The 24,496-nt window shown below is 43.7% G+C and overlaps 1 protein-coding gene and 1 long non-coding RNA gene across 4 annotated transcripts in view; one reads left to right on the top strand and one right to left on the bottom strand.

Annotated features, from left to right (window-relative positions):
- ELAVL4 (ELAV like RNA binding protein 4) overlaps positions 1 to 10,828 on the top strand; it is an 85,582-nt gene extending 74,754 nt beyond the window's left edge. Inside the window, exons 4-7 of the mRNA XM_046660146.1 lie at positions 3,790 to 3,943; positions 5,595 to 5,820; positions 7,427 to 7,465; positions 10,501 to 10,828. Of these exons, the coding sequence (XP_046516102.1) occupies positions 3,790 to 3,943; positions 5,595 to 5,820; positions 7,427 to 7,465; positions 10,501 to 10,828 (747 nt within the window). The remainder of the gene's footprint in view (positions 1 to 3,789; positions 3,944 to 5,594; positions 5,821 to 7,426; positions 7,466 to 10,500) is intronic.
- LOC124238920 (uncharacterized) overlaps positions 10,636 to 24,496 on the bottom strand; it is a 39,908-nt gene continuing 26,047 nt past the window's right edge. The window contains exons 6-9 of one of the 3 annotated variants that reach the window (XR_006888447.1): positions 22,049 to 22,119; positions 15,843 to 16,004; positions 13,139 to 13,239; positions 10,636 to 10,771 (exon numbers count right to left, since the gene is read on the bottom strand). This is a non-coding gene — a long non-coding RNA (uncharacterized LOC124238920). Of the gene's footprint in view, positions 10,798 to 11,355; positions 13,240 to 15,842; positions 16,005 to 22,048; positions 22,120 to 24,496 lie in introns of those variants that run through there. The other 2 variants (XR_006888448.1, XR_006888449.1) reach the window with 2 other exon arrangements.

Here is a 24,496-nt window from a genome sequence, read left to right as displayed (position 1 = left end):
ACAGGATCATTTGTAAAGTCAGCTGTTCACCATCACCTGCCTTTGGGCCACTGTTACCCGGCGAGAAAGGAGTGGCCTTCACACTCCCAGCTCTTTCTGAGCTCCAGAGCAAGATCAGTGCTGGCCTAGAAATGCCAGACTTATCTTCACAGATTCTGGATAAATGAAGCAAGCAGGAGGATCCTGATTGAGGCTCGGGGTGCTGCCTCCTTCATTAGAAGCCCTGGGCTCTAGGCCACTGGCTCAGTGGGATTAACAAGCCAGCAATGGCTGACTCTCTGCAGGGGCTACAAGTCGGCAATTTTTTAGGAATATTTCAGCCTAACAAAGGGCCTGACACCTGTAGTCACTCAGGATTTAATAAATGTCTGAGTAAACTTGGAAAGTTCAGATACTGGGACAAGCATTTGAAACTGAATGTGGGAAGATCCTTTTTCTGTCATTTTTGCCCACTCTCACTTACAGATTTCCTAGACAGGGTGCTAAGAGAACAATAGACTTAAGGTTCCAAATAGAGGAGAAAAAGTTAGCAGGAATTAGGCTTGGTGAATGATCGAGGTGCGGTTCACCTTGGGGATTTGTCACTGCTCTGTGGCTGGGGTCCATCATGGTAATTCTCTTTGGCTGAGCTTCTGCCTCTGTCAGAATTATCTTTTAGGGAAATGGTTTTGGTTCTGTCATTGACTTTCCAGCACCAGCTCCTTTTCCATAGCAGATCTGTCCCGAGCCTGCTCCCCTCTGTACCCCAGCTCTGGCTGCCCCGAATTCCTGGGAACCAAGGTCATTACTCTCCATTGTGCATTTATTGGGTGCCAGGCAGTCACTGCACTAAGTCCTTGACCTTCATCATCTCGTTTATCCTCCCAACAAAGGAGGGCTGTCATCAGGCCACCGTTCCCTGACCGACCACACACTGTCACGCCACCTGTCTCACTACGAGTCTCACCTCAGCTCTGTCTCCTTCCTGGCCCTTTAACCCTTAATTAAAAGGGAGATTAGTCTCCCCTTCTCTGCGTCCCAGACCCATCAATATAGCCCTGGAATAGCACGCATCTTGTGGCATTGTGACGGTTGGTCCGTATGTTACCATTCTTCCACTCAACTCATATTTATTGAGTACCTCCTATGTGTTGTCTCTTGCCCTCGTTGGACTTGGAAGTCCTTTATGGCAAGAGACCATGTCTTTTTCTTGCTTGTTGCATGTCCTCAGCATACAGGCTCATAGTAGCTCCTCAGGAAATGTTTACTAAGAGAAGGCCTCTAAGTAGTGTCCAGTCCTAGAACAGTCTTCTTTCAGTCCCTCCAACCCCAAGCACTGGAAAACGGGAAACCTATCCCTTAACTCTCAGCTCAGTAGAGAAACACAGCTGTGATTCTGGATGCTTGACTCTCAGTGATCCCCCTAAGTGGAGGAACCCAAGCTGCAATTACTCCCAAAGATCCATTAATGCCCACGTCATTCATTACGATCTGTTGGTGTTCATTCATTCTTTCAGTGGGTATTGAGCACCCTATGGGTATCAGGTTCTGTGCTGGGAGCTGAGGCCACAGTGCTGAATAAGACACACACACACACATACACACACACACACACACACACACACACACACACACACACACGCTGACCTCAAGGAGAGCAGCAGACTAGATAGAGAGATGGTAAATCAAGATCAGAACAGGTTAAGTATCATGGGTGCGGTTCATTGAAAGCACTGCTAGAGCGATTTTCAGGAGATAAGAACAGTGAAAGTGGTCTAGAGAAGGTGGCATTTGAGCTAAGCCTTAAAGGGGAATGGGATTAGGACCTGAGGAAGTAGGTGGAAAAATTTTCTCCATGAACAAAGGCATAGAGGAAGCGGGTGTGTTTTGGGGGAGCACAAAGGTCATTCAGATAATTAATTTGTCAGTAATTGGCAGGGGTGAGACAAGGGTGACCCTCATTACCATGGACATATCACTATGATGTTTTTATTTCCCTCTCCCTCCCACTCCCTCTTCATGCCTAAAAAATAGTTCTGCTAGATAATAACCTGGAATACTGTCCCTTAAAGGACAGGGGTAGGAGAGCCTGTCCAGGCAGTCACATAGAGTTCTTGCTCCTTCAGCGCCCCCAGAATGCACACACAGGGACACACACCACCACCACCACCCCCATGTAAAGGCCCCTCTGCCTGTCAGCCATGTTCTGGGAAGGAGCCTACAGAGGTCACCCATGAGTTTCTGGAAGACGTAGTCACTGCAGGTGAGCTGCCTTGCTCCATCCGCAGGAGGAGGCCAGTGAGGCAAATTAGTCACATCATTTGATCTGTTGAGTCAACATCTATTTTTAGGTGTGGGACCCGTAAAGGGCCCTGGCATCTCTGTCATGGAAAGGGAGAGAGTGCCATGAGGGAGGGGGCTGCTCATCCTTCATTCCTCTTTGCTAGATCTGCTGCTAGTCCCATCCTCAGACTCAAGGTCTGCTTTGCTGCTGGAGCTTCAGTTCTTAATGCCCAAGGTCCAGTTTAACATGTACAATTCCTTTTGCACACCTGCTTTTGTGTGTGCACAGTGCGCACCAACACACACACACACTCTCACCCCTGTAGTCTTAGTGGTCTTGTGAATTGGTTATATAGATTCAATAAGACTCCCAACTGAAAAATGCTAAGGCATATAGGTCTCTTCCTGTCCAACATTGTCAGATGTGCGATGAAATGACTGTTTTCATCATCTATTCTGAGCCATAACTGCCCCAGAAATAGCTTTAGCAGGAAAGTGCTTTTGTTAGACTAGCTGTAAATTATATTTCAAATGTCTGATGTTGTTTTCTTAAAAAATAAATAAATAAGTAAATGAAAGTCTAAAATTAATGACTGCTGGGGTTTGCTTTGCTTATGTGTACTGCTACAGATTTGGCTCCTTGCAGATGGAATTTCAGATCTGTTTACACTTCTGTGTTAGCTTTTTGGGGAAAAAAAAAAAGCAGTTGAGAGATCTGGGAGGACAAATTTACAAAGTCGAACTTATTATAACCATCATAACCATCGGTGAGGCTCGCTCCTCTCTCCCACTGCCCTCTCCCTCCCTTCATACTGCAGTGCCCTCATTTTGTTTATTGTGGTTTTATCTGCTCCGCCTCAAAGTTAGAAGGCAACTGGTTCTTGCAGATGTTATGACAAGGTCACATATCCCGTTTCGCAAGCAGATGTTCATTCAGCCCCATTTCACCAGCACTTTGTCATTCAGCGAGAGCAGACCCTGTGGGAGCAGATTGGAACGACACAAAGGATGGGACATAAAAAGTCTTGCAGAGAACCTGATCCCTTTTATGTGTTCAAGAACGGGATGGGGGTAGGGAAGGTGACAAGGAGAGAAATCTGCAGAGCAGAATTTCATGGGGTTTTGTGGGGTTTTTTTTTTTTTGGTTTATTCAAAGATTATTATGTGTTGGATACAGTAAATCATCTATACACCCACATCCAGGAGGCAAATCTTCAGAACTCCATGTGTGGGTAGTTCTGCGTTTAACAGCTGCCATATTATAGTAGCTATTTTGTTCTGCACCTAGAGACCCTTATCTGTGTATTTGTTTTAAGTTCTCGTCAACTTTCCTTTTGTTCCTCTATTGTTGTTCTCCTGGTTCTCATTACTATTACGAGAGTAGCTAAAATGCTGAACTACTGAGTTATTTAAACTGCCACCATGAGTTAGAACGATAGACGAGGGGCTGTCATCGTGGTTGTTGTCTCAGTCTCTACTCAGAGGGTGTTGCCTCTAATGGATTTAGCTCCTCTTGCCTTTTCCTAGGTCTCATATGCCCGTCCAAGCTCTGCCTCAATCAGGGATGCTAACCTCTACGTTAGCGGCCTTCCCAAAACCATGACCCAGAAGGAACTGGAGCAGCTGTTCTCGCAATATGGCCGTATCATCACCTCACGAATCCTGGTTGATCAAGTCACAGGTTAAGTGTTTTTTTGTCATTTCTTTCCTTGTGTCTCAGTGTCACCAGCCAGTGCCCTGTGACCCATAGGAGCAGTGGGATAATGGCTACTTAGGATAAAAGATATGGGTCATGAGTAGACAGATTTTGCCTTAGTAGAAAGACTTCTTATCAATCAACTGTCCAAATTTAAAATGGGCCATCTTGGAAGGTAGAAGATCTCCATCATGGGAATTGTTCCAGCAGCAGCTAAACTACTTGGCAGGGAACCCAAAAAGAGGATTCAGGTATCAGTTTGAGAGTGGGACTAAATGACCTTCAAAGTCTCTTTCAACCCTCAACCAAGTCACATTAATTTTATCTGTGACAAGAACCTGTCTGTATCGCTCTGGCTCCAACGATAGCATTACAGAGGTAGAGGGAGCCTCAGATTGCCTCATTTCACAAGTGAGGAAGCAGAGGTCCAAAGTGGGGGATCTGACTTCTGTGCGGCTCATTAGTAGCAGTGCAGGGATATGAACCCAGGATCTGGTACTGCGGTACTTTGTCCATAATAAGGAAAGGCAACTACCATCTCTCAGTAAGAACCGTAAGGCTTCCCAGGTTGCATTTTTAATGACAGGATGTTTATACATATTCCAAATTTGATCCCAATTTAAAACACCCCCTGAGAGCAGTTCAGCACGTGTTTATCCTTTGACTCATGCAACAAACCCTCACTGAAGCTGGCTCTGTCCCAGACATTGTGCAGAGGGACACTGGGACCAGGGATGAAGGAGGCACAGTCCTGCCCTTAGGTGAGTTCCTGCTAGGGGCTGTCCAGTGCACCACAGGGCTCGGAGACGGCATGCTTTCCTAGTGGGGACTGTTGAGAAGGCTCCATCCAGGAGGTGGTGTTTGAACAGGGTTTTGGAGGATGGCTTGCAGTTATGTGGCAAGAAGGAGGGATAGAGCATTCTAGGTGATAGGATGTATCCTATAGAGTAGGTGGATAGGACATATCCTAAGGCATGGAGTCAAGGAAGAACAAACCTGTTCAAGGAGTATCTGCCAGTTCAGTATGGCCAGCACAAGGCTCAACAGGGGATTTGGGGCCAGATTGTCAGGGGCATTAAATGCCATGCCAAGAAGTCTGGACTTTATCTGTATGTAACAGGGAGCCACAGAAGGGTTTGTTGTGGATGTTCTTTGTTTGTTATTCTGTGTTTAGGGGGAGGGTGGCAGTGAGAAACAGGTACCATGCACAAGGTAAAAAATTGAAAAGGTACAGAAAAGGTATAATGTGGTCAGAATTTGCTTTTCAAATAGATTACTTAATTGGCTAGGTGTGGAGGACATATTGGAGGACCAGAAACTGGACAGTGGGTGATCGGTTATAGCGACTAAAGGAAATTAAGGACTGAGCAGGGTGCTGGTGGAGGGGTGGAAGGGACAGATCTGAGAGATGTCTGTGTTCTATGGATCGGAGTCATCTGTGCAGAGCCATGATGGCCAAAATGCAGGCAGATACGTCTTGATGGGTGAGAGAGATTCAGGGAGCCAGACTCAGCCCTGGCCCCACAGGTGGGCTGACTCCCCACAGAAGGTCCATGGGGCCAAGCCTATCTCTTCCCAGAGATGTTTACCAATTTGGTTTGTTCACTCTTTATGAAGGCTCTTTTTCTTTCCCCAGGAGTGTCTAGAGGGGTGGGATTCATCCGGTTTGATAAGAGGATTGAGGCAGAAGAAGCCATCAAAGGGCTGAATGGCCAGAAGCCCAGCGGTGCTACGGAACCGATTACTGTGAAGTTTGCCAACAACCCCAGCCAGAAGTCCAGCCAGGCCCTGCTGTCCCAGCTCTACCAGTCCCCCAACAGGCGCTACCCCGGCCCACTTCACCACCAGGCTCAGAGGTTCAGGTAGGCATGCCCACGGGTGAAAGAGCCCTGCTACGTGAGTCCAGAGCTGGGTGAGGGCCGGGCGGGGAAGCCCACAGCCCTGAAGGATGGTGCAAGAGTAAGAACCTCTGCCCCCAGAAATCACTGTGCCTCAGTTTCCACTGCTGTCAAATGAGATGATTGGACCGAGTGCTCTTCCAAGCCTCCTTTTAACTTACCACTGTGACTGTGGTTTATACGTCAGATTCTTCGGTCAAAACAAAATTACTGCATTTAACCAAACAAGAAGGTTCAGTTTCAACAAGAGTTAATCACAGATAAGTGACCACATTTAGCAGCTTAGATTGAAGGCTGAGGCCGAGTGTTTAATAAGTAGACCAGGAGGCAGTCCTTGCCAGAGGGAGTGGTTTGGCCTGTCCTCCTCTTGTTTCTGCAGGTAACCCTCTTGGGTTGGGGGCGTTACTCTCTTTTGTGTTAACTTTATTCTGACTGTCAAGTTAGCAGACTCTGGGAAGACAAGGGAGAAGATTTTATCCAAGCCTTATTAGAGTTTCCTTCAGGTATCCAACCCCCAGGAGGCTTCTGGTGCAATAGAGCATTTCCCTTCTCCTGGGACATTTCTGAAAGGCAGATTTCTCTCCATGAAGGCAGTCTGACCTTGACTGGCCACTGTTGTGCAAGAGAGAATAAATTCTTGACCTACCCATAATAATTCTAAATAATTATTTTATTCCACCCACATCCCAACTTCCATTGAATGAAAGGGTTTTTCTCCTTTTCAAACATTACATAGGAAGATAGTAGACCCTTCCCTCTGGCCACGTGAGGAGAAAAATCAGCCACTGCAGTGTCCTCCCATGCCCTGTGAATTTGAAATGGTTAATGGTTTCACAAAGAGTCCAAGTCATCTAATTTTTATTTTGTGTGAGAGCACATGCAGTATTTATGTAAAAAGGCTTTCCAGCAGGCTTTTAATGGTGGAAACTATGGTTACTACTGCCCCATGGTGTGAAGAGCTTGTCCCCAAGTAAGGTGCGGAGTGTGAGGGAGATTATAACATAATGGCAGTTTGCTGGGAGGTGCTTTCAGGTTGTAAATTGTAAGCTAATTTTTAAAGATCTTAACCCCCCCAACCCCCCCAACCCCGCCCAAAAAGATGTGTGGTAAGAAGATTTAGGTAATGTAGCCAGGCTAAAAGAGAAGCTCAGTTCTGATATGCATCGCCTGTGCACGTGTCTCGTTAATCTGGAACAGAGACCTTTATTCACAAGTTTGATTACAATAAAAGGTGAACAACTTAAGAAGCTGTCCCTTTTTAACGATTTCACACACAATAGAAAACAAATCCACACAAATGTTCTGAGAGGTGGGGGGAGTGGAATTAATTCAGACCTTGAAAGAAAGGGAGATTCATTAGACACTTGCTTTAAACTCCAGCATTGACCTGAACATGAATCACTTTGGTTGGAGGCAGGGAAGGGGGAAACTACCAGTGGATGGACTCCTAGCATTGGGGAAAGTTGTTGAGCTTTTCTTCTTTGAAAATGGAGCATTCTTATTAATAGTTCCATTGAACGATCTTGCCATCTGTGAGGCATTAACCCAGAGACCCTCCTTCTCTTTGCAGGCTGGACAATTTGCTTAATATGGCCTATGGCGTAAAGAGGTAATTAAAACTCCACAGATTGCCAGATGTCCGTGTTGGCACAGACTGGGGCTAGAATTTTTTTTGTTAATTCACTAACTTTACTTTTTTTTTTTTTTAATTCTTCCTTTTTCTTCCACCAGCATGTCAAATTCTTAATTTTAATTTGAGACCTCAGTTGGTTTTGTTTCTTTTAGGGCACACAAAGTGTGTTTGTGTGTTTCACTTTTTCTTTTATTTGCAGGTGGGCTTCTCCTATGGTTCAGGTGCCACAGCTACCGAGCCCTTGATAAGCTGGTCCTCTGAATGGCTCCCCTAAGGGGGAGGCTCCGACTCTTTGCCAGCTGATTTTGCAAACTTGCAGAGCAACTGCTTTGCATTAGCAATGCCAAGATTCAGTTAAGAGGGCAGATTCCAGCAAATCAAAATTAGAACATTTTGCTAATCATGGTTGACAATCTTATGATTGTCAGTGGAAAAATTAGATTTTTGGACTACCAGCCCTGGCCAGAGCATGAATAAACACGTGGATGACCTTCTGACTCCCACCCCCAGCTCAGTGTGCATTTCAGGCACAGCCTGAGAACAAAGTGTATCTGTGTGCACCTAAACCAAGGGTTTCTTTTGTTACAGGTTTTATCAGTTATTATAAAGCTTCCCTTGCTTATATATGTATGTATGTTTTAAACTTTTTCTTTCATTTAAAGCCTTTTTGTGGGGTTGGGGCTCAAATAGAGTCAAGGTTTGGGGACTCTCTGAATGCAGTCACAAGGGTGTTCCGTACCTAGTCTGAAAGCTGAATCTCGGGAAGTTGAGTGCGTCATGTCACTGTGACCGTAAGATTCCCATATGTGCTTTTGATAAGCTCCACTGAGCAGCTAGGGACATAGCATCTCCATCATCCTGCTCAGTAGAGCTGCACACTTTAATTCCCCTTCCTACAGTCAAGGGAAAGAGATGTGGTCGTTAATAGCTGAGTCACACTCCCTGTACGAGGCAGTTCTTTCACCACTTGGCCATGCATGGTAAGTATCCCGACTCTGGAAACTGCCACGCAGTAGAGGAAGTCAGCTGACTGCAGGCTTCACTATCAGAGCGCCAGCCTCTCGAATCTCTATCCCGGCACCAGTGAGGATAACTGTGAATTACCTCCACGTGTCTAGCACACAGCTTGCCTGTTCCCACACATTTTACATCCTTCCCAGCTATGTCCCAAACTTTTGCTCCTCTCTAACTTTAGTCAGGTAGCACCAAATATTATGAAAAGAGTGATGTCTATCCATAGATGAGGCCAGGGAAGGCACAGCTGCAGCTTGCATGCTGCCTCCTCCTCCAGTTCCCCACCCATAGAAAACATCACTCATTGATAAGAGCATTCTCTTTTCCTATTAAACCCAAATTTGGATCCAGAATCCTTCCTACAAAAGTAGGAAGCCACTACCCCCTAGAGTTGAGGCTGTGCTTGAAACCTCTTTGCTGGCCCTGACTTTGGCTTTGTAATAAATACTTAGCTGTTCCCCACCTATAAACTGAAAAGGGTCGATTCACTCATTTGGAGGAGTGATGGATGAGAAGACAGTCTTCAGAAGTAGTGCAGATAACAATCCGACATGAGTTTGCCCTTCTACGAGTCCGTACCATGATGTTTTTTGGTTTTGTCCTGTTATTCATTTTTAAGCAAGAGGGAAGATTGACTTAGTGAATAAGACCAAAAATAGTATTTATTGAGTTGTTGTGTCTAGCGTATCTTCAGCAGCCATTTAATTATCTAAATTATGGTTAGATACAGAACTCTTCTTTCGTAGGACTTCCAGATCTCCAAGAATATTTGCTTTTTCTTAAAACAGTCCTACTTGACACTTTATCCTATTCTTTTCCCCAGTTTTTGCTTCCTCTTCTTCTTCTATCTCCCTCTTCAGGAAAAAACAAAAATGACAAAATGAAAAGCAAGACACTGGTCAGTGTATAGGATCAAAATCCCTGTATAAGTTTGGTATAAAACAAAGTGTTAACAGATATTTTTCTGCTGTAGGCACTGGTAACCTAATTGTTTCATGTGATGCATCCATCATGAGTCACACATGGATATATTTTATCAGACAGTGAATAGAATCTGAAAGGTTGTTTTTATTTTCAAGATTACATGGAAACTGAGAAGATTTCGAAGCCTAATACAAAAGTTGTTGTAAAAAGGCAAATAACAGTTTTATGCTGTTCTAATTTACAGTGATTCAAGATACATAAATGCACAAACCACTTGAAATCTTGCTCCTGTGTCCTTAGAAATGAATTCCAGAAAATACAGCATCAAGGAGTGATATGTCTTTATTATTATTGTTCAGAGTTTTTTGGGGGAACTTTTGAACACGTGCTAAATGAAACATGAGCCACCCATCTGATTAATAACAAGACATGTCTGTTCATTCTCACATTCTCTCCATCCTCAGTAACATCAAGAGATCTCTGACAGCCATAAGTCAAGGGACTGCAAAGATGGTAGACATGAGCACTTCTAGGGCCATCCCCTAATCTGCCTTAAAAAATAAAATTTCCCAAGCATTGATTCCACCAATGTTATTCACTTATTCAATCGATAAACACTTATTGAATGTTTTCTATGTGTCACTATGTCTGTGAGATCCCATGTGTGCTCCACTGAGTAAGTAAGGAGAGCAACAGAATGAATGAGATAGAGCCCCTTCTAAGAGCTCACTGTCTGTTTCGGGGAGGGAGGGTAAGTAAGGGTCAGGGTGGGTTACCCCATGAACATATACTGTGGTAGAACTATGATAGAGCCTAGCTTTGGGAGTTCCTTGTGGTTTTTAGGAATTGACCTAGGCCTTTCTCTTGGCATACACATGCCTTAGCCATTCTAGCCATTCCCATCAGAAGAAATACCACAGACATTAGTTTTTGCATTTTGGTTTTTAAACCCTGAAGACTCTCCTGCAAACACTCACTCAGCCCTCTGCCCCGTGTCTGTGTCTGTGCATCTGTGTGTTATCCGTGGTCAGACTGATGTCTGGACCAGTCCCCCCTTCTGCTTGTCCCCCCAGGTTCTCCCCAATCACCATTGACGGGATGACAAGCCTTGTGGGAATGAACATCCCTGGTCACACAGGAACGGGCTGGTGCATTTTTGTCTACAACTTGTCCCCCGATTCCGACGAGAGTGTCCTTTGGCAGCTCTTCGGCCCCTTCGGCGCAGTGAACAACGTCAAGGTCATCCGTGACTTCAACACCAACAAGTGCAAGGGATTCGGCTTCGTCACTATGACCAACTATGACGAGGCGGCCATGGCCATCGCCAGCCTCAACGGGTACCGCCTGGGAGACCGAGTGTTACAAGTTTCCTTTAAAACCAACAAAGCCCATAAGTCCTGAATCTCCCATCCTTACTTATTAAAATATATATATAAATATATACGAACAAAACACACGCTCACACACACACACATACACACGCACACACACAAAAGAGAGAGAAACAAACTTTTCAAGGCTTATATTCAACCATGGACTTTATAAGCCAGTGTTGCCTAAGTATTAAAACATTGGAGTATCCTGAGGTGTACCAGGAAAGGATTTTATAATGCTTAGAAAAAAAGAGAAAAAAACAAAAAAATACCTTTGATGCATTGAATGTTCTTTCATAGCCGTCGTTGTTGAATATAATATACATAGATAGCAATGTGCAGGGATTTTTACCCAGCCAGCTAACTTTACTACCTTCCTTGAAGGTGGATCTTTTTAAGATGACCATTCGCTCATTTGAAGAAGAAAAACAAAAGACAAAAAAAAAATAATAAAAATAAAACAATTTTTACAAAGTAATGGGATTCAAAGAAAGAAAAAAAGATTTTTCTTTTTTGTCAAATGTTGATCCAATCAGATTGGTAAAAAAAAAAAACAAAAAAAAACCCCACACAGATTAAAGAGGAATAATAAAAATTGCAAAAATGAAAAAAAACTTTTGCAAATTTTTTTATTTTTCCTTTTTTCTTTTATATCATGTGAACTAAAACAGTCTTCTGTTAGGGGATGGGGGCAAGGGGGATACCTGATGACATTAACAATTTAATAACATTAACATTGTTGCCAAAGAGGTGGTCTCTTTGCTGAAAATGGGTTTCAAGAAAAATCTATTTTTATAAAATATAAAGAATTTTTACAAGAGAATCTGGATTTGAGAAAAAAATATTTTGACTGGCTAATTTAGGGGAAATTGACAACTTTGTCGCGTTCATACTGCACTGGTAACTTTTTAGAGATCAAGATGTGTGTTTTAAACTGGATTCGTAGACTGTTTTTTGAAGGATGGGCTATAAACAGATGATCTTCATATCTTTTCATAGCATGTAATAATAATTAAAAAATTATTAATTACTAGGGGAAAGGAGTGTTCGTTCTACCCAGGGTACCACAGTTCCCCACAGTCAAAACCCAAAAGCAAGGAGATGAGTTGAAAGACAGTTTTTCTTTAAGTCATCAGTATGGGATGTCAGCAGAACAAAAATTAAAAAGATTAATTTTCCTTTTGATCTAAAACTTCCTTAGTTTGAGCAGTAGGTGCTACGAAATTATTTACATATCTTAGTATCATAGTTAAATGTAATGTGTTTAGGAGAGGAAAACAAAAGATACGTTTGCTTTAAATTCATTAAGGAATTTTCAAATTCACTTTGTAGCCCATGCTGATAGAATTGGGCTGTGTTGGTACATTTGAAACACTGTTTATGTTGCTTGAAACACTTATTTATTTAATCGACGTGATGATGCCTATGGCCGAGATCAAATATAGCTAGATTGGCTAGACTACTTATTTGTTTACTTAAACTATGGGAAGAAGCATATTATTGTGTCATTCTGTTGTGTGTGTATGTGTATATACAATATAAATATATATATATAAAGTTATTTTTTTCTTTGGGTTAATTTATTATAAGTTGTAACACTTGGCTAGTTTCGTTTGTATATGTCTTAAAATGTTTTCTTATGATATTTAAGTGACAGTTCAAGAGGTATCAAGGTAACTTGTGTAGAACTATTGTTTGATATATTGTCATGTTTGTTGTGAATATTTTTTCTTACTGCACAGTAGAAAAATAAAAACAACTGGGTCTTTATTTTAATGTAATTCAGATTGGGGAAACAAAACAGAGCTAAGGGAACAAAATGACTGAGGGAGCATTCTCCCACGTCCAGTGCACTGAGCATTTTAGTATGTTTGTGCTTTGTACGGTTATATATTTAAACAAAAACAAAACAAAAAAATACAAGGATTCCTGCTCTTCCCTGGGTAATAGAAACAGTTACTCGCTATGCATAATCTAGTTGATAGTTAAATTTGCTATTGCTTTTCTTGTCTTGTTATATAAAATCTTTTCAATACAAGTTTAGTCTTAATGGTAATAAAACGTTATGGTTATTTATAACTTGTGCTTATTTTGTGCGTTTTTTCCCATGCTGAACCCACTAAGTGCATGTAGACAGAACTGTTGTTCTCACACTGAAGAGGCAAACTTGGTCGTAGTAGTCATAGTGGTAGACAGATAACGAAAACCAAGGCTGCATCATAGACTCCTCCTTTAAATTTTTTTTCTGTTTTTTTCCTCTTTTCGGTTTTGGACGAAAACATCAGATTTCAGTTCAGAGAACACTCGTTCGACATTCAGGGAAACCTTTTTACATCACCTGCTATGAATGAACGCAGTTTGCTGGCAAAGTTCCGATGCATTTGCTAAGCATTAGTGGGAAAGGCATGCCAAAAATCTCTTCTCTATAATGTGTTCACTCTTGGGGGAAAAAAAAGGAAAAAAAATCTTAGGACCAGGCAGTTGTATACTTTAGTTATAATGAATGACTTCATGTTAATCTTGCTAGTTTAGATGATTTCTGAGGGAAAGTATTGTAAATGTTTTTTTTTTCCATAATCTTGTTGTGTTTGAATTATTTGTACTTTATCTGTCCAGACAATAAATGAAAGTGTGTAGAATGGATTTGAGCTTCCCAGATTTTTAAATGTGTTCATGCAAACTTTTTTTTCTATAGCATCTTCAGATTTCCCCAATATTTTTATCGTTAAGCAAACAAACCAAAAAGGGTAGAGTAAAATTCTGTTTTGCAACTTAGCCCAGTCTCTCAAAGTCAACTCAGTATTCAAAAGTCATTGCCCTAGTTCCATGCTACTAAAATTGTGGTCTCCAGTTGGCAGTATCAGCATCACCTGGGAGCTTGTTAAAATGCAGACTCTCAGGCCGAATGCAAATCTATATTTAACCAGATCCCCAGGTAAATCACGGCTTCTTTAAAGTGTGAGGAACACTCCCCTGGTTGATACCAAACCGGCATATTTGCCATTGTGTTTGGCTTTAGGATATATCAGTGCCTGTTATTCATTTATAAGCATACTTGTGACTTGTTCAGAAGAGAAAGAGTCACTATTTGCAGAGCATCTATTGTTGTCATACAGGCTGTGTGGTGTCCCCTACTTCCTCTCCAGCAGTCTCCAGCAGTCTGAGAGAAGTAGATAGCACCATCCTCATTTCACAGATGACAAGACTGAGGCTCAGTGAGATTAAGTAACTGGAAACAGCAAGTTTCCAGCTGGGATTTGAATCTGAGTCTGATTCTACTGCACGGCACCTCAGTGTTGAGACTGCAGAGCGTGAGCAATATTAAGCCAACAGACCATTTGTATATTGGAAGTGACAGCTAAACAAGAAAGGTCACCTTTTTGTTTGAGCACTCATTTTTGCTTAGAAGTGGCAAATATTTGACTTTCTTACCTTTGAATAGAAACCCTACACAAGGGCTTATGCATACAGTATATAAAGAACATGATAGAAGCTCCAGGTAAGGGAGAGGAACTGCCTAAGGTCCCATGAACTCATAGCAAAATATGTCCTGAACTTACACATGAGCTTTTTAGTGATTGCCTGATACAGTCACTCACTGATGATCTACTGGTCTGTCTGTCATTTTCATTTCCTCGCTAATTGAAAATTCATAATACCCCGTAAAACACCGCCATCCATAAACTGACAATTGAAGAAGAAATGCCCCCAATGAGCCAGATGAAGGAACAGTCAGATTCTCTTCCATTCCTCTTAGCCCCCTTTTTATTATTGTAGTAAATTACCTCAATGATTGGGATAATTAAATTCAGGGCAAAAAATGGGATTTAATTAACCAAGCTAAATATTAAAACTCTGTCAGGCTGAACTTCACATAGTTGAACTTAAAGGTTCTTATTTTAGTTTTATCTTAAAGACAAGCCCCTGTGTTTCTCTTCTGAAGAAAAATGGCCATTCAAACTAGTAGTTGCCCTCAGGAATAACAGCTTCACAAACGTGTGTAGAAGGTCTAAAAACCTTGCTGGCAGGTCTATGATAGTTATTACCAGTCATTACCAGCCCTGCTCCTTACAGGTGTCATTTCAGTGCTCTTTGAATTAGTGGATACATTATTTTGGAATATTGGAAGTTGGTGAAATCGTACGGTTCATAGAGTTCATTCTCTAGCTTCCAACTGATCTATCCTGGAAGTTTCACGGGTAGCTGTGGGTGTTTAAATAGGTCTTTAAAATATCCATAGGAGGACATTCTCCATACACTCTCTTGGCTACACTTCCCAACATCAGCACAACGAGTCTGCCTAACATCTAATAAAAAATTCATCTTGCTGCAAGTGTAAGCCTGTTACCTTAAATCTCCAGGCAAACATTATATAGTTTCTGTAGGTGTTTGTGGGAAAGGTCTAACAAATCACAAGAATGTAGAGATTATTAAATTTCTTTTAGGTCCTAGGTACATTATGTTTTGCTTGGATGAAAAATTGCATGCCAGAGAAGGCTGAAGGCATTTACTTAGTGCTATTTCTGTCAGAATGATAGCAAGGGAAGACAGCAAAAATGTGTTTGTGTCTGTAACCATCCTACGTCATCGCCACCAGCATCAAACTACTTACGTCTATGACCGAAGCTCAAACACTGGCCAAATGATAGTCACAGCCATAAATTTTTATCAACTCCAGTCCTGTTCAAATTTCTTTCATCAAGATCAATTGTTATTTGTTCATTTGTAAATAAAACATTTAAACCCCAAAGAACAACATTTAAAAGTACATTTGAAACTCACAAAGTCTCGTGGGGCCCACACTCAGTCAGTGTTTGGGTCTAGCTATCTTAACCTTGTCAAAATTCAGCACTTAATCACCTATTGCCAGAGTCGATTCAGGAAACTCCCAGTTCTTGAAATTGTTTTGCCCTTACTTTCTGTAGGTACTATATGTTTGTTGCGTAATGGACATACAAATGGAAACACCCAGAAGCAAGCATTTGCACAACTGAATAGGAGATGGGGTTTTTTACTTTCACCTGCAGATTCAAAAATCATACCTGACAAGACAGCATTAACAGCAAGAGTGTGTTTTCTAAATGGAAGAGTCATTAAAATCTTAATTTGAGGCCATCCTGCCTGGATCCCTTCCACAGCCTTCATAAGAGCTCACGGAACACAGCTGTGTAATATCCTTACACCCTTCACTGCCTTTGTTCTACCTGGGAAAGAGAATAATAAAAGGAAATTACGTTTTATTTCCATGAGCTAAAATCAAGTTTTAATATTGTCCAAAAATGACTCGTACCGTTCCTTTATCTTATTAGCTTTTTGGCACATTAGGTAATAAGATAATTTCTCATGGTACAGTATTTATGTAAGAATCATATTTCTCTCTGTGCAGATCACTTACAGAAGTGTCTGTTAACAGGAGAGAATGATGCATAATCGGCACTTAAGATTAAAATAGACCTGAGAACATAAAAGTGTTCCTTCAATTAAAGGAATAGCATTTCTCCAGTCTCATCTTTTTTGTTTCTGCAACAGAATGAAAACTGGCTTAAAATTACCAACCCCAGGTTAATTACCCGAAGGCTTCCCTATGCAAGTCCAGCTTAATCTACTAGTGGTTCAAATGCAAGGACCCACATGCCACCCCAGGATGCCATGTAATCATTTTACAAGTGTCCAGCAAAGTCCTTAAGGTTTAAGAAATTGTTTCTAGAGAGAGCACTTTACTATCTTTCCAATATGCCAGGCACTAACAGTTAGCACTTAGTTCTTCTCCCAAGTGAGTGAGTGAGGGGTATCATCTCCTTTTCACATTGAGCAAAAAGAGACTCAGAGAGATTTGGTATCTTGTACAAGCAAGCAGGTAGTGAAGGCAGAATTCAAACCCAGACCTGTCTGACCTTGAAGCCCCCCCCAGCTATATCACCCAACCTAGAGCCAATTCTGTCATAATTAGAGCCAAAACAATTAACAAATGGTTCCAGCTTCAGTTAAAGGTGGAGATGAGTCCTGCTATGTAAGGAACAAGGGAAATGGCATTAATGCACTGCCTAGGGCTAACCCCCTCCCCAGACCGTTAATGGAAAAACAGATCCAACAACATTGGTTTACAAGCAAATTGATAAAGAAAAACTAAAAGTGATAGCTTTTAAACAGTGTTGCTCAGCAATGTTTAAAAATGAAACTATTTGTTGACAGATCTGTTTAAACCACCAAAGTCATCGAGGTAGAGAGGAGTTGAGGATAGAACCAGAAGAAGGTAAGAATCTCTACAAGTCAACTTAGCTGCCCTTGGAGCTGACCGCATGGCTCTCCCTAAGAGATGAAGGCATTGTGTGAACAAATGTCACCTTCATGAGAGCTCCTTTCACCATCTGTATTGCCCCTGAATCCTCAGAACAGTACTGGGAGGCACATAGTATAATCCCCACTTTACATCTGAGAAAAACAGGCTCAGAGAAGTTAGGAATCTTGCCCAAGGTTGTACAGCATGTAGCAGAATTACACCCATGCCGTCTGGCTCCAATCCAATGTCTTTCCACTAAACCACATTGACTGTCTTTCAATGTGACACCATCATTGGTTGAACACCCACCTACCTGTGAGGTACGGTGGGGTAGGGGTGTAGGAACCAGCCTAAGTCTTGTCTACACTAGAATCCTTACTCTGAACATCTACCATATGCCAGGCATTGAGGAAGGGGCACAAGAATGAAGAAGCATATTCAGCTTTTTTTTTTCCTTCACCACCTGTTTTGTGCATAGTGAGTTATGACAGGAAACCAAAAAAAACCCAAAAAACAAAAAAACCCACCAGGAATGGAAATTTAGAGTTTTGTTACAAAGACAAGACATAGGAAAAAATTATTTAGCCATGCCAGGTAGTTTCTGTGCTGGAAGGAGAGTTACAGGAAATTTTGAAAATCTGTGGAGAATGAAAGGAATATTCTGGGGCCCAGAAAGGAGAGAGTGTGGCCTGGTGGGAAGAGGACAAGCTCTGGTGAAAGCTCTGGGTTTAGATCCCTGGGCGAATCATTCAACGTCTCACAGATTCCTGGTCAGAGAAGGAAGGATTAGAGATAAAATACTTCAAGTTCCTGGTGATGAAGAGTAGTAGGAATGAAACAGCAGCCAGAAAGAGTTCTCAGAGGAAAAGAGCTTGGGCCTGGCCCCCTGGCAGGGGGACATGGTTTGGTGGGTACCTCTGGATGTGAAGAACAGAGAAAGACTCCAGGAAAGGAGGGAGGAGACAGTAGGGGTACGTGTGGGAATAAGCTCTTGGAAATCTCGCTCGGCCTCATGGAACTTGAGCTGCTTTTGAAATACAACAACTCCAGCCACACATGGTCAGAGGCTCTGAATGCCCCTCAGCAACCAGAGACCCCACTGATCCCTCCTCTTGTGCCCAACCACTACAGTGACTCAGCCATTCTGCCCCCTCCCTGTGACTCTTCGATGACGCTACCTTTACCAAGAACAGGTCCAATTGTCCCTGAAAGAATGGTTCAAATTTTCAGAGAGAAAACCATGTTGGCCCTGATTGGTCATTGTTTACAGGCCGCTGGCACCAGTAATTTTCCTTCACACAGACCAAATGATCCAAACAGCTGAAACCAGGGGGGCCATGTGCTCTACAATATGGCCTGCTGGTAAAGAAAGGCTTGGGGGAGTTGCCCTGAGGAAGGAGTTCGGGGTGGCTTGAACAGCCCATGCAGGACAGTAGGGAGTGGCTAGGCAAGGTGGAGCTGAGGAGGCCTTCCTGGCGTTGGGGAAGGGATGGAGAAAGATGCTAAGGATCTTAGGCAGGCAGCAGTGGGAGGACAGCAGAGGAATAAGAGAAGAAGGGTCAGACATTCAGGCTGAGGCAGGGGACTTCTTTCGGAAAGCAGGGTCCCAGAAGGCTTTTGAGCAGGGAAGTGAGGGCCTTTCATTCATAAACAAATTCCTGGGAAGAGATGACATTCCCAAGCCATACTCCTCTTGGCTGTAGACACAAGAAAAGAGTTGTAAGTTCTGTCTCACCCCAAATGGGAAAACGGATCCAATGGACCATTTGTAAAGGGCAGCCCTCCCCAACTTGTCACACCGTTGGCCTCATCATTGCCTGCTTAGGCCGTGAGGGAAAGGCCTTGGAAGTCAGTTCAACCTCTTCATTTAAATCCTTGGGAACAAAAGGGCTTCGGGTTGCCCAACCCCCACCTCACCCCATGTGACTAGCTCATTATTCCATTCTGCAAACTTTAGAATGTCCTTTCCTCCATCGCCAGGCCCCATTTCACTCAACACACACACAAACACGCATGCACCATCCATGTGGCAAATCCTGATTTGTTCAGCTCATGGTTCACTGCCTCCTGAGAACCTTCCCTGACACCCAGGCTGGGCTGGGGATTCCTAGACAATCCCACATCCCTCTGCCTTCTTGTATCACAGTACTGGTCCCACACCACATCTTTCTGCTGCATGCATGCCTCCCTGACAGAGGAATCAGACACAGTGCCTGCCTTGGAGGAGCTCCAATGTAAGCACTGAATGGCAAGATCAAAGCTAGAGGAAGTTTGGGGAGCACAAAGAAAAGAGCAGTCAATTCTAACTATGGCAGAGTCGGGGGAAGTTGAAGTGTAACAAGAAATGCATCCTAGAGATGCCTGGGAATCAACTGTATCTTGAAAGATGAATCAGACTTGGACAGGCAGGTGAAACTGGCAAAGATTTAGCCATTGATGATTAAGTAGCTAGGAACTAAAGGTTTTTTTCTTTTTGCAATTACTGGTTATAACTTTTAGCTATTCCCCCACCCATTGTTAACTGTGCTGTTTAGGCAATATGCTATCTGACTCCCACTAGGCTCCTATAGATAACATCTCCCTGGAGCCTGGGTCACCATGGTAATGGGTGTGTGAGCTGTTTCTCAGGAATTAGAACCCCTTTGTCCACTCCAGGCCAGTTGAGACTACCAGCTCATCAACTGGGCCCGTGCTGATGTCCGATAGGTGACCTTTAGATGTCAAGAGGCTAAAAACCCCACCCTCAGATCATGCTAATGCTGCCATTTTTCGAACATGGATCCTATGAAGAGGCATGAAGGCTGACTACGCTTACGCACATCATCAATTACCTCACCTCTCCTCACCTCCAATCACCTATCTTCACATTTCAGATCACCTTGCCCCCGTACCCCATAAATATCCCTGAGTCCCTATTTTCAGCAAAGCAGATTTGAGACGCATGTTCTCGCTTCCTCATGTGGTTGCCTTGTGAGTAAACTCTCTGCTGCGATCTTGTCCTTTTGGTGGTTTGGCTTTCAGGGTGGTGGGCAAAAATGAACCTGGGCAGGGTCGTGCCCCAGGCACTAGGGCAAGGTCAGGAGCATCACACTGGGAATGATGGAAGAGACCCAGGACCAGGAGTCAGAATCCTCAGCTCTGCCCTACCTACTGTGTGACATTGGGCAAGTCACTGCACCTGACTGGGCCTCAGTTTCCCAGAAGTTAAAGGACGGTGTTAAACTGGGTGATCTCTGATGGGCCTGCTCCTGCTTACTCCTAGACTCCCATCTTCCCCTATGTTTTTTGCTGAGTGAGCAAATATTTATTGACCACCTACTATGTGGCACTGAAGACACAATGAGGGGACAAAAGAGATGTTTGTATACGGCTGGGGGTGAGTGCCGTCAAGGTCAAGTACATGCTGCTCTGACCGTGAGTAACAAGGACATTTGCCCAGCTAAGGACAAGGAATACCCTGCTACTGTGGCATTTGAACTGAGATCTGAAGGATGAGGAGGTCGTGTCCCATCCTAGGAAGAGGGGAAATAGCATGTACGAAGGACCAGAGGTGGAGAGGAGTGAGGCTCAGCTGAAAGGAGCCCAGTGACTCAGAGGTGGAGGTGGGAACAGGGCTGGCATGGGAGTGGGAGTGGGAGCAGGGACGTGATCACCACGGGCCTCAAAAGCCACAGAAAGGATTTTGATCTTTACTATAAGAGTGGTGGGAAGGACCTACACTCCAGCCAATGGATCACCTTCTCTCAGCCTCAGTTTACTCATCCATAAAATAGGAGCGATAAAGTACCCACCTTATACGGTATTGAGAGGATCAAATGCATTAATATATGTCAAGTGCTTAAAACACAACCTGGCAGATAGCAATAATTATGCAAATGTTTGCTATTATTATTATTATTATTGGTGAGGAAGATTGGCCCTGAGCTAACATCTGTGCCAGTCCTCTTCTATTTTGTATGTGGGATGCCACCACAGCATGGCTTGATAAGTGGTGTGTAGGTCTGTGCCTGGGATCCAAACTCGCAAACAGCCCCCCAGGCCACCAAAACAAAGTGTGTGAACTTAACCACTGTGCCACCAGGCTGGCTCCTGTTTGCTGTTATTATTATTATCATTATTATTCGTCTGGCTACTTCCTACACATTCCTGAAAATTCAGCATGGAAATTGACTCTTCTGAAGCTCCTTCTCTGACCTCCCAGACCAGATTTGTACCACTCCTCTGGGCTCCCATAGTCCCCGTGCTTGCCTCTCTCACCCTGCAGAGTAATTTGCTCTTTACTTCTCTGCCTACGTCCCTGAACTGTGAGCTCATCAAGGGGAAGGACTGTGCCAAAACTGGGCATGAAAAGAATGCCTGTGAAGGTGCTCAGCTGTGGTGGGCTGAATAATGTCCCCCTGCAAAGGTGTCCATGTCCGGATCCCTGGAGCTTGAGAATATGTTGGCTTACATGGCAAACAGGACTGTGCAAATGTGATGCAGTTACAGATTTTGAGATGGGGAGATAATCCTGGGTTATCTGGGTGGGCCCGATGTGATCACAAGGGTCTTTATAAGCAAGAGGTAGAGGGATCAGTCAGTAATAGGAGACGTGATGATGAAAACAAAAGGTGGGGCTCAGGAGCCAAGGAATGCAGGTGGCTTCTACAAGCTGAAAAAGGTAAGGAAATTGATTCTCCCCTGAAGCCTCCAGAAAGAATGCAGCCCAGCCAACACCTTAATTTTAGACTTTTGACCTCTAGAACTATAAGAGAATAAATCTGTATTATTTTAAACCACTGAATTTGTGATAATTTGTTAGAGCAGCGATAGGAAATTAACATACCAGCCAAGCTTCAGGAAGCAGGAATTACAGAAAGAATAGTTGTGGGGAGAAGCTAATGCTCCGTCCAGGTGCTTCCTGACCCCCTAGCATCAGTGAGAGAGGTGGTGTTTATGGCGGCCCCTCTGCTCACTCTCTTAGCATACCCTCATTAAGCTGGGTCCTCCAGGAGCAAGACGCCATCACCATATTAACTTCATCCCTGGGCTCTCATGACCTGGTGGGTGGAGAAAGGGGAGAAGAATCAGTCGGTGCAAAGACATCAATGGCTTGTTTTTCTGGGCTCCAGGGAATAGAAGTTGGAGCACAGAGTAATGGAAGGAACACTGGCCCAGGATAACCGGGTTCAATTCCCAGCTCTGCCACCAATTTCTTGTGTGATTTTGAACAAATTTTATACGCCAGACCTTCTCCTTCTCTTGTGTTCTACATCCCAATTAATAGTGGGAAACCCAGGAATATTTCTAAACCCCACTTCCCTTCCCCCAACCATTCAATTACCTAGTCAATTACCAAACCCTATCAATTTTACCTCCTGGAAATTTCTCAAATTCATCCCCTTCCGCCCCTCCTCATGGCTGCTATCCTGGCTTAAGTCTTATCATCTCATTTAGAGACAATTAACTGGATACCTTCTATGTACGTACGTGGATTCTGGCACTAACCTCACAGGAGATCTTCCCTCCTCACCATCTGCACTCTCCCATCCCCCCAGCCAGAATGATCTGCCTAAAACACTAATCTGACCAAATCACTCCTCTGCCTAAATCCTGTCAGTGGAGTCCCGTCACCCAGGTGATACAGTTCAGATGCCGGAGAAGGACTTCCAAGGCCCCGCATCATCTAGGCTCTGACTGCTGAACTAGCCTCATCTCTCTCCTCTTCCTGCCTCACAGTTTGTGGTCCAGCTGTGCAAAACTATTAACTACTCCCTGAATACAATGTAGTCTTTGTCAGAGCCCTACTCATATTAATTTTCTTCTTCCTTTCTAAAAGAACTCTGATTTTATTAACGCAACAAAATGCCTAGCTACAAAACATCTTTCAGTTTTCCTTACAGCTGGAAGTGGCCACATCACCCAGATCTGGCCAATGGGATATAACAAGTGCCTGGTCCTCACCAAGAGCTTTCCAGGAAAGCTCTTTAAAAGAGAGCAAACACAGCTGGCACACTCTTTTCTCTCTGCCATTGCCCTCCTCCTCCCTTTCTTCTCCTCACTTGGAATGCTGAAGTGATGTCTGGAGCTGCAGGTGCCATGTTGCAACCATGAAGGCAACAACCAAAAGCCATAGATGGCAGATTAGAAACACATGAGGGGCCTAGGTCCACAACGGCATCTCTAAGCTGCTACAGCAGCCCTGGATTATCTCCCTTGTACTTCTTTTTACTTGAGAAAAATACACTCCTCACTGCAGAACTTCCCAATCTGTGAACGCATTCTTATTGATGTGCTCATTTTATTTCCTGAAACTCTGAGCAGCCAGGTGGGGCCCTGGGCAGTTAGAGCCCCCAGGTCATTCATCTCTGGCTCCAACCTGTCCCTCTACCCTATTGGGACAAACGAGTATTTTTGTATGTATGCCACTATGTGAGAAAGATTAGACAACTTTGTCTCACTGGTTTAATTTTGATAATTTTTCTGTCCCACTGGCCCATTGCCTGTGCCCCTCAGTTTGACCACGTTGATGAGGCCTATACTGGTCTTTAGACCCACCCCAGATCCCCAACGCCCCTCCAAATGCCTGCCGCCCCATGGCTAGGAGTTCCATCCCCATCCGCCTCCAGATTGTCCTCGCTGTATTGTTGCCTACATTAGTTTGCCATGAATCTAAGGCCCCTCTTAGGCTACCCATTGATGGCATGGACCTGTCTTTGACCTCCAATGCTCCTTGGGGGCCTCAGTTCCTGCCACCCCACCTACTGGAATATCTCAGCATCTTTACTCCCCTCCAGATCTCCGGGGCTTGTCTCTCTCTCTCTTGCTTGCTCTCTCCCTCTCATCCATCATTAAGAACGCACCCTCCTTTTCTCTTTTCCCTTTTGCTGGGGAAGGAACAGTTATACCACAGAGTTGCTTGGACCACCTAATGACTTAGTGACATTGTTTTGGGGATTTACCAGGAAAGCCGGGTCAGAGTGGACCAAGAAGAACTTTATACTATGCCCACAACTAATGCTTCTTATCTTTGAACCTGTTTGCTAGCCTGGTCCTCTGTGCCAGACTCCCTCCTCACTTACAGTGACATTTTCTCTTCAGGACCCCATTCTCATCTGGCTTCCAATTGTCTTCTAGCGCCCATGACCTCAATGCCCATCAGGTATGCTCATATAGGCCTGAACCTCAAATATGAACAATCTAGGTTCTCACTCATGGAGTCTACGCTGACCCAGGTATTTAGCTGGACACCAGAAAGGCATGGGACATATGTAGAGTGCTGAGCCTCCTGCTTTAGAATAAATGATTAAATTCTCTAGGTAGGCCTCAGTTTCCCCATCTATAAACACAGGAGCAGGACTGCCTGATCTCAGCTTCATCGGTTTGACACGGGAAACACACAGGGCAGGCTTGAGGCCCCAGAATTCACCAGAGCCA

The sequence above is a fragment of the Equus quagga genome, chromosome 5 (genome assembly GCF_021613505.1).
Source record: "Equus quagga isolate Etosha38 chromosome 5, UCLA_HA_Equagga_1.0, whole genome shotgun sequence".
NCBI lineage: Eukaryota > Metazoa > Chordata > Mammalia > Perissodactyla > Equidae > Equus > Equus quagga.
The sequence above is the reverse complement of the archived record's forward strand: the minus strand, read 5'-3'. Positions and strand labels throughout refer to the sequence as shown.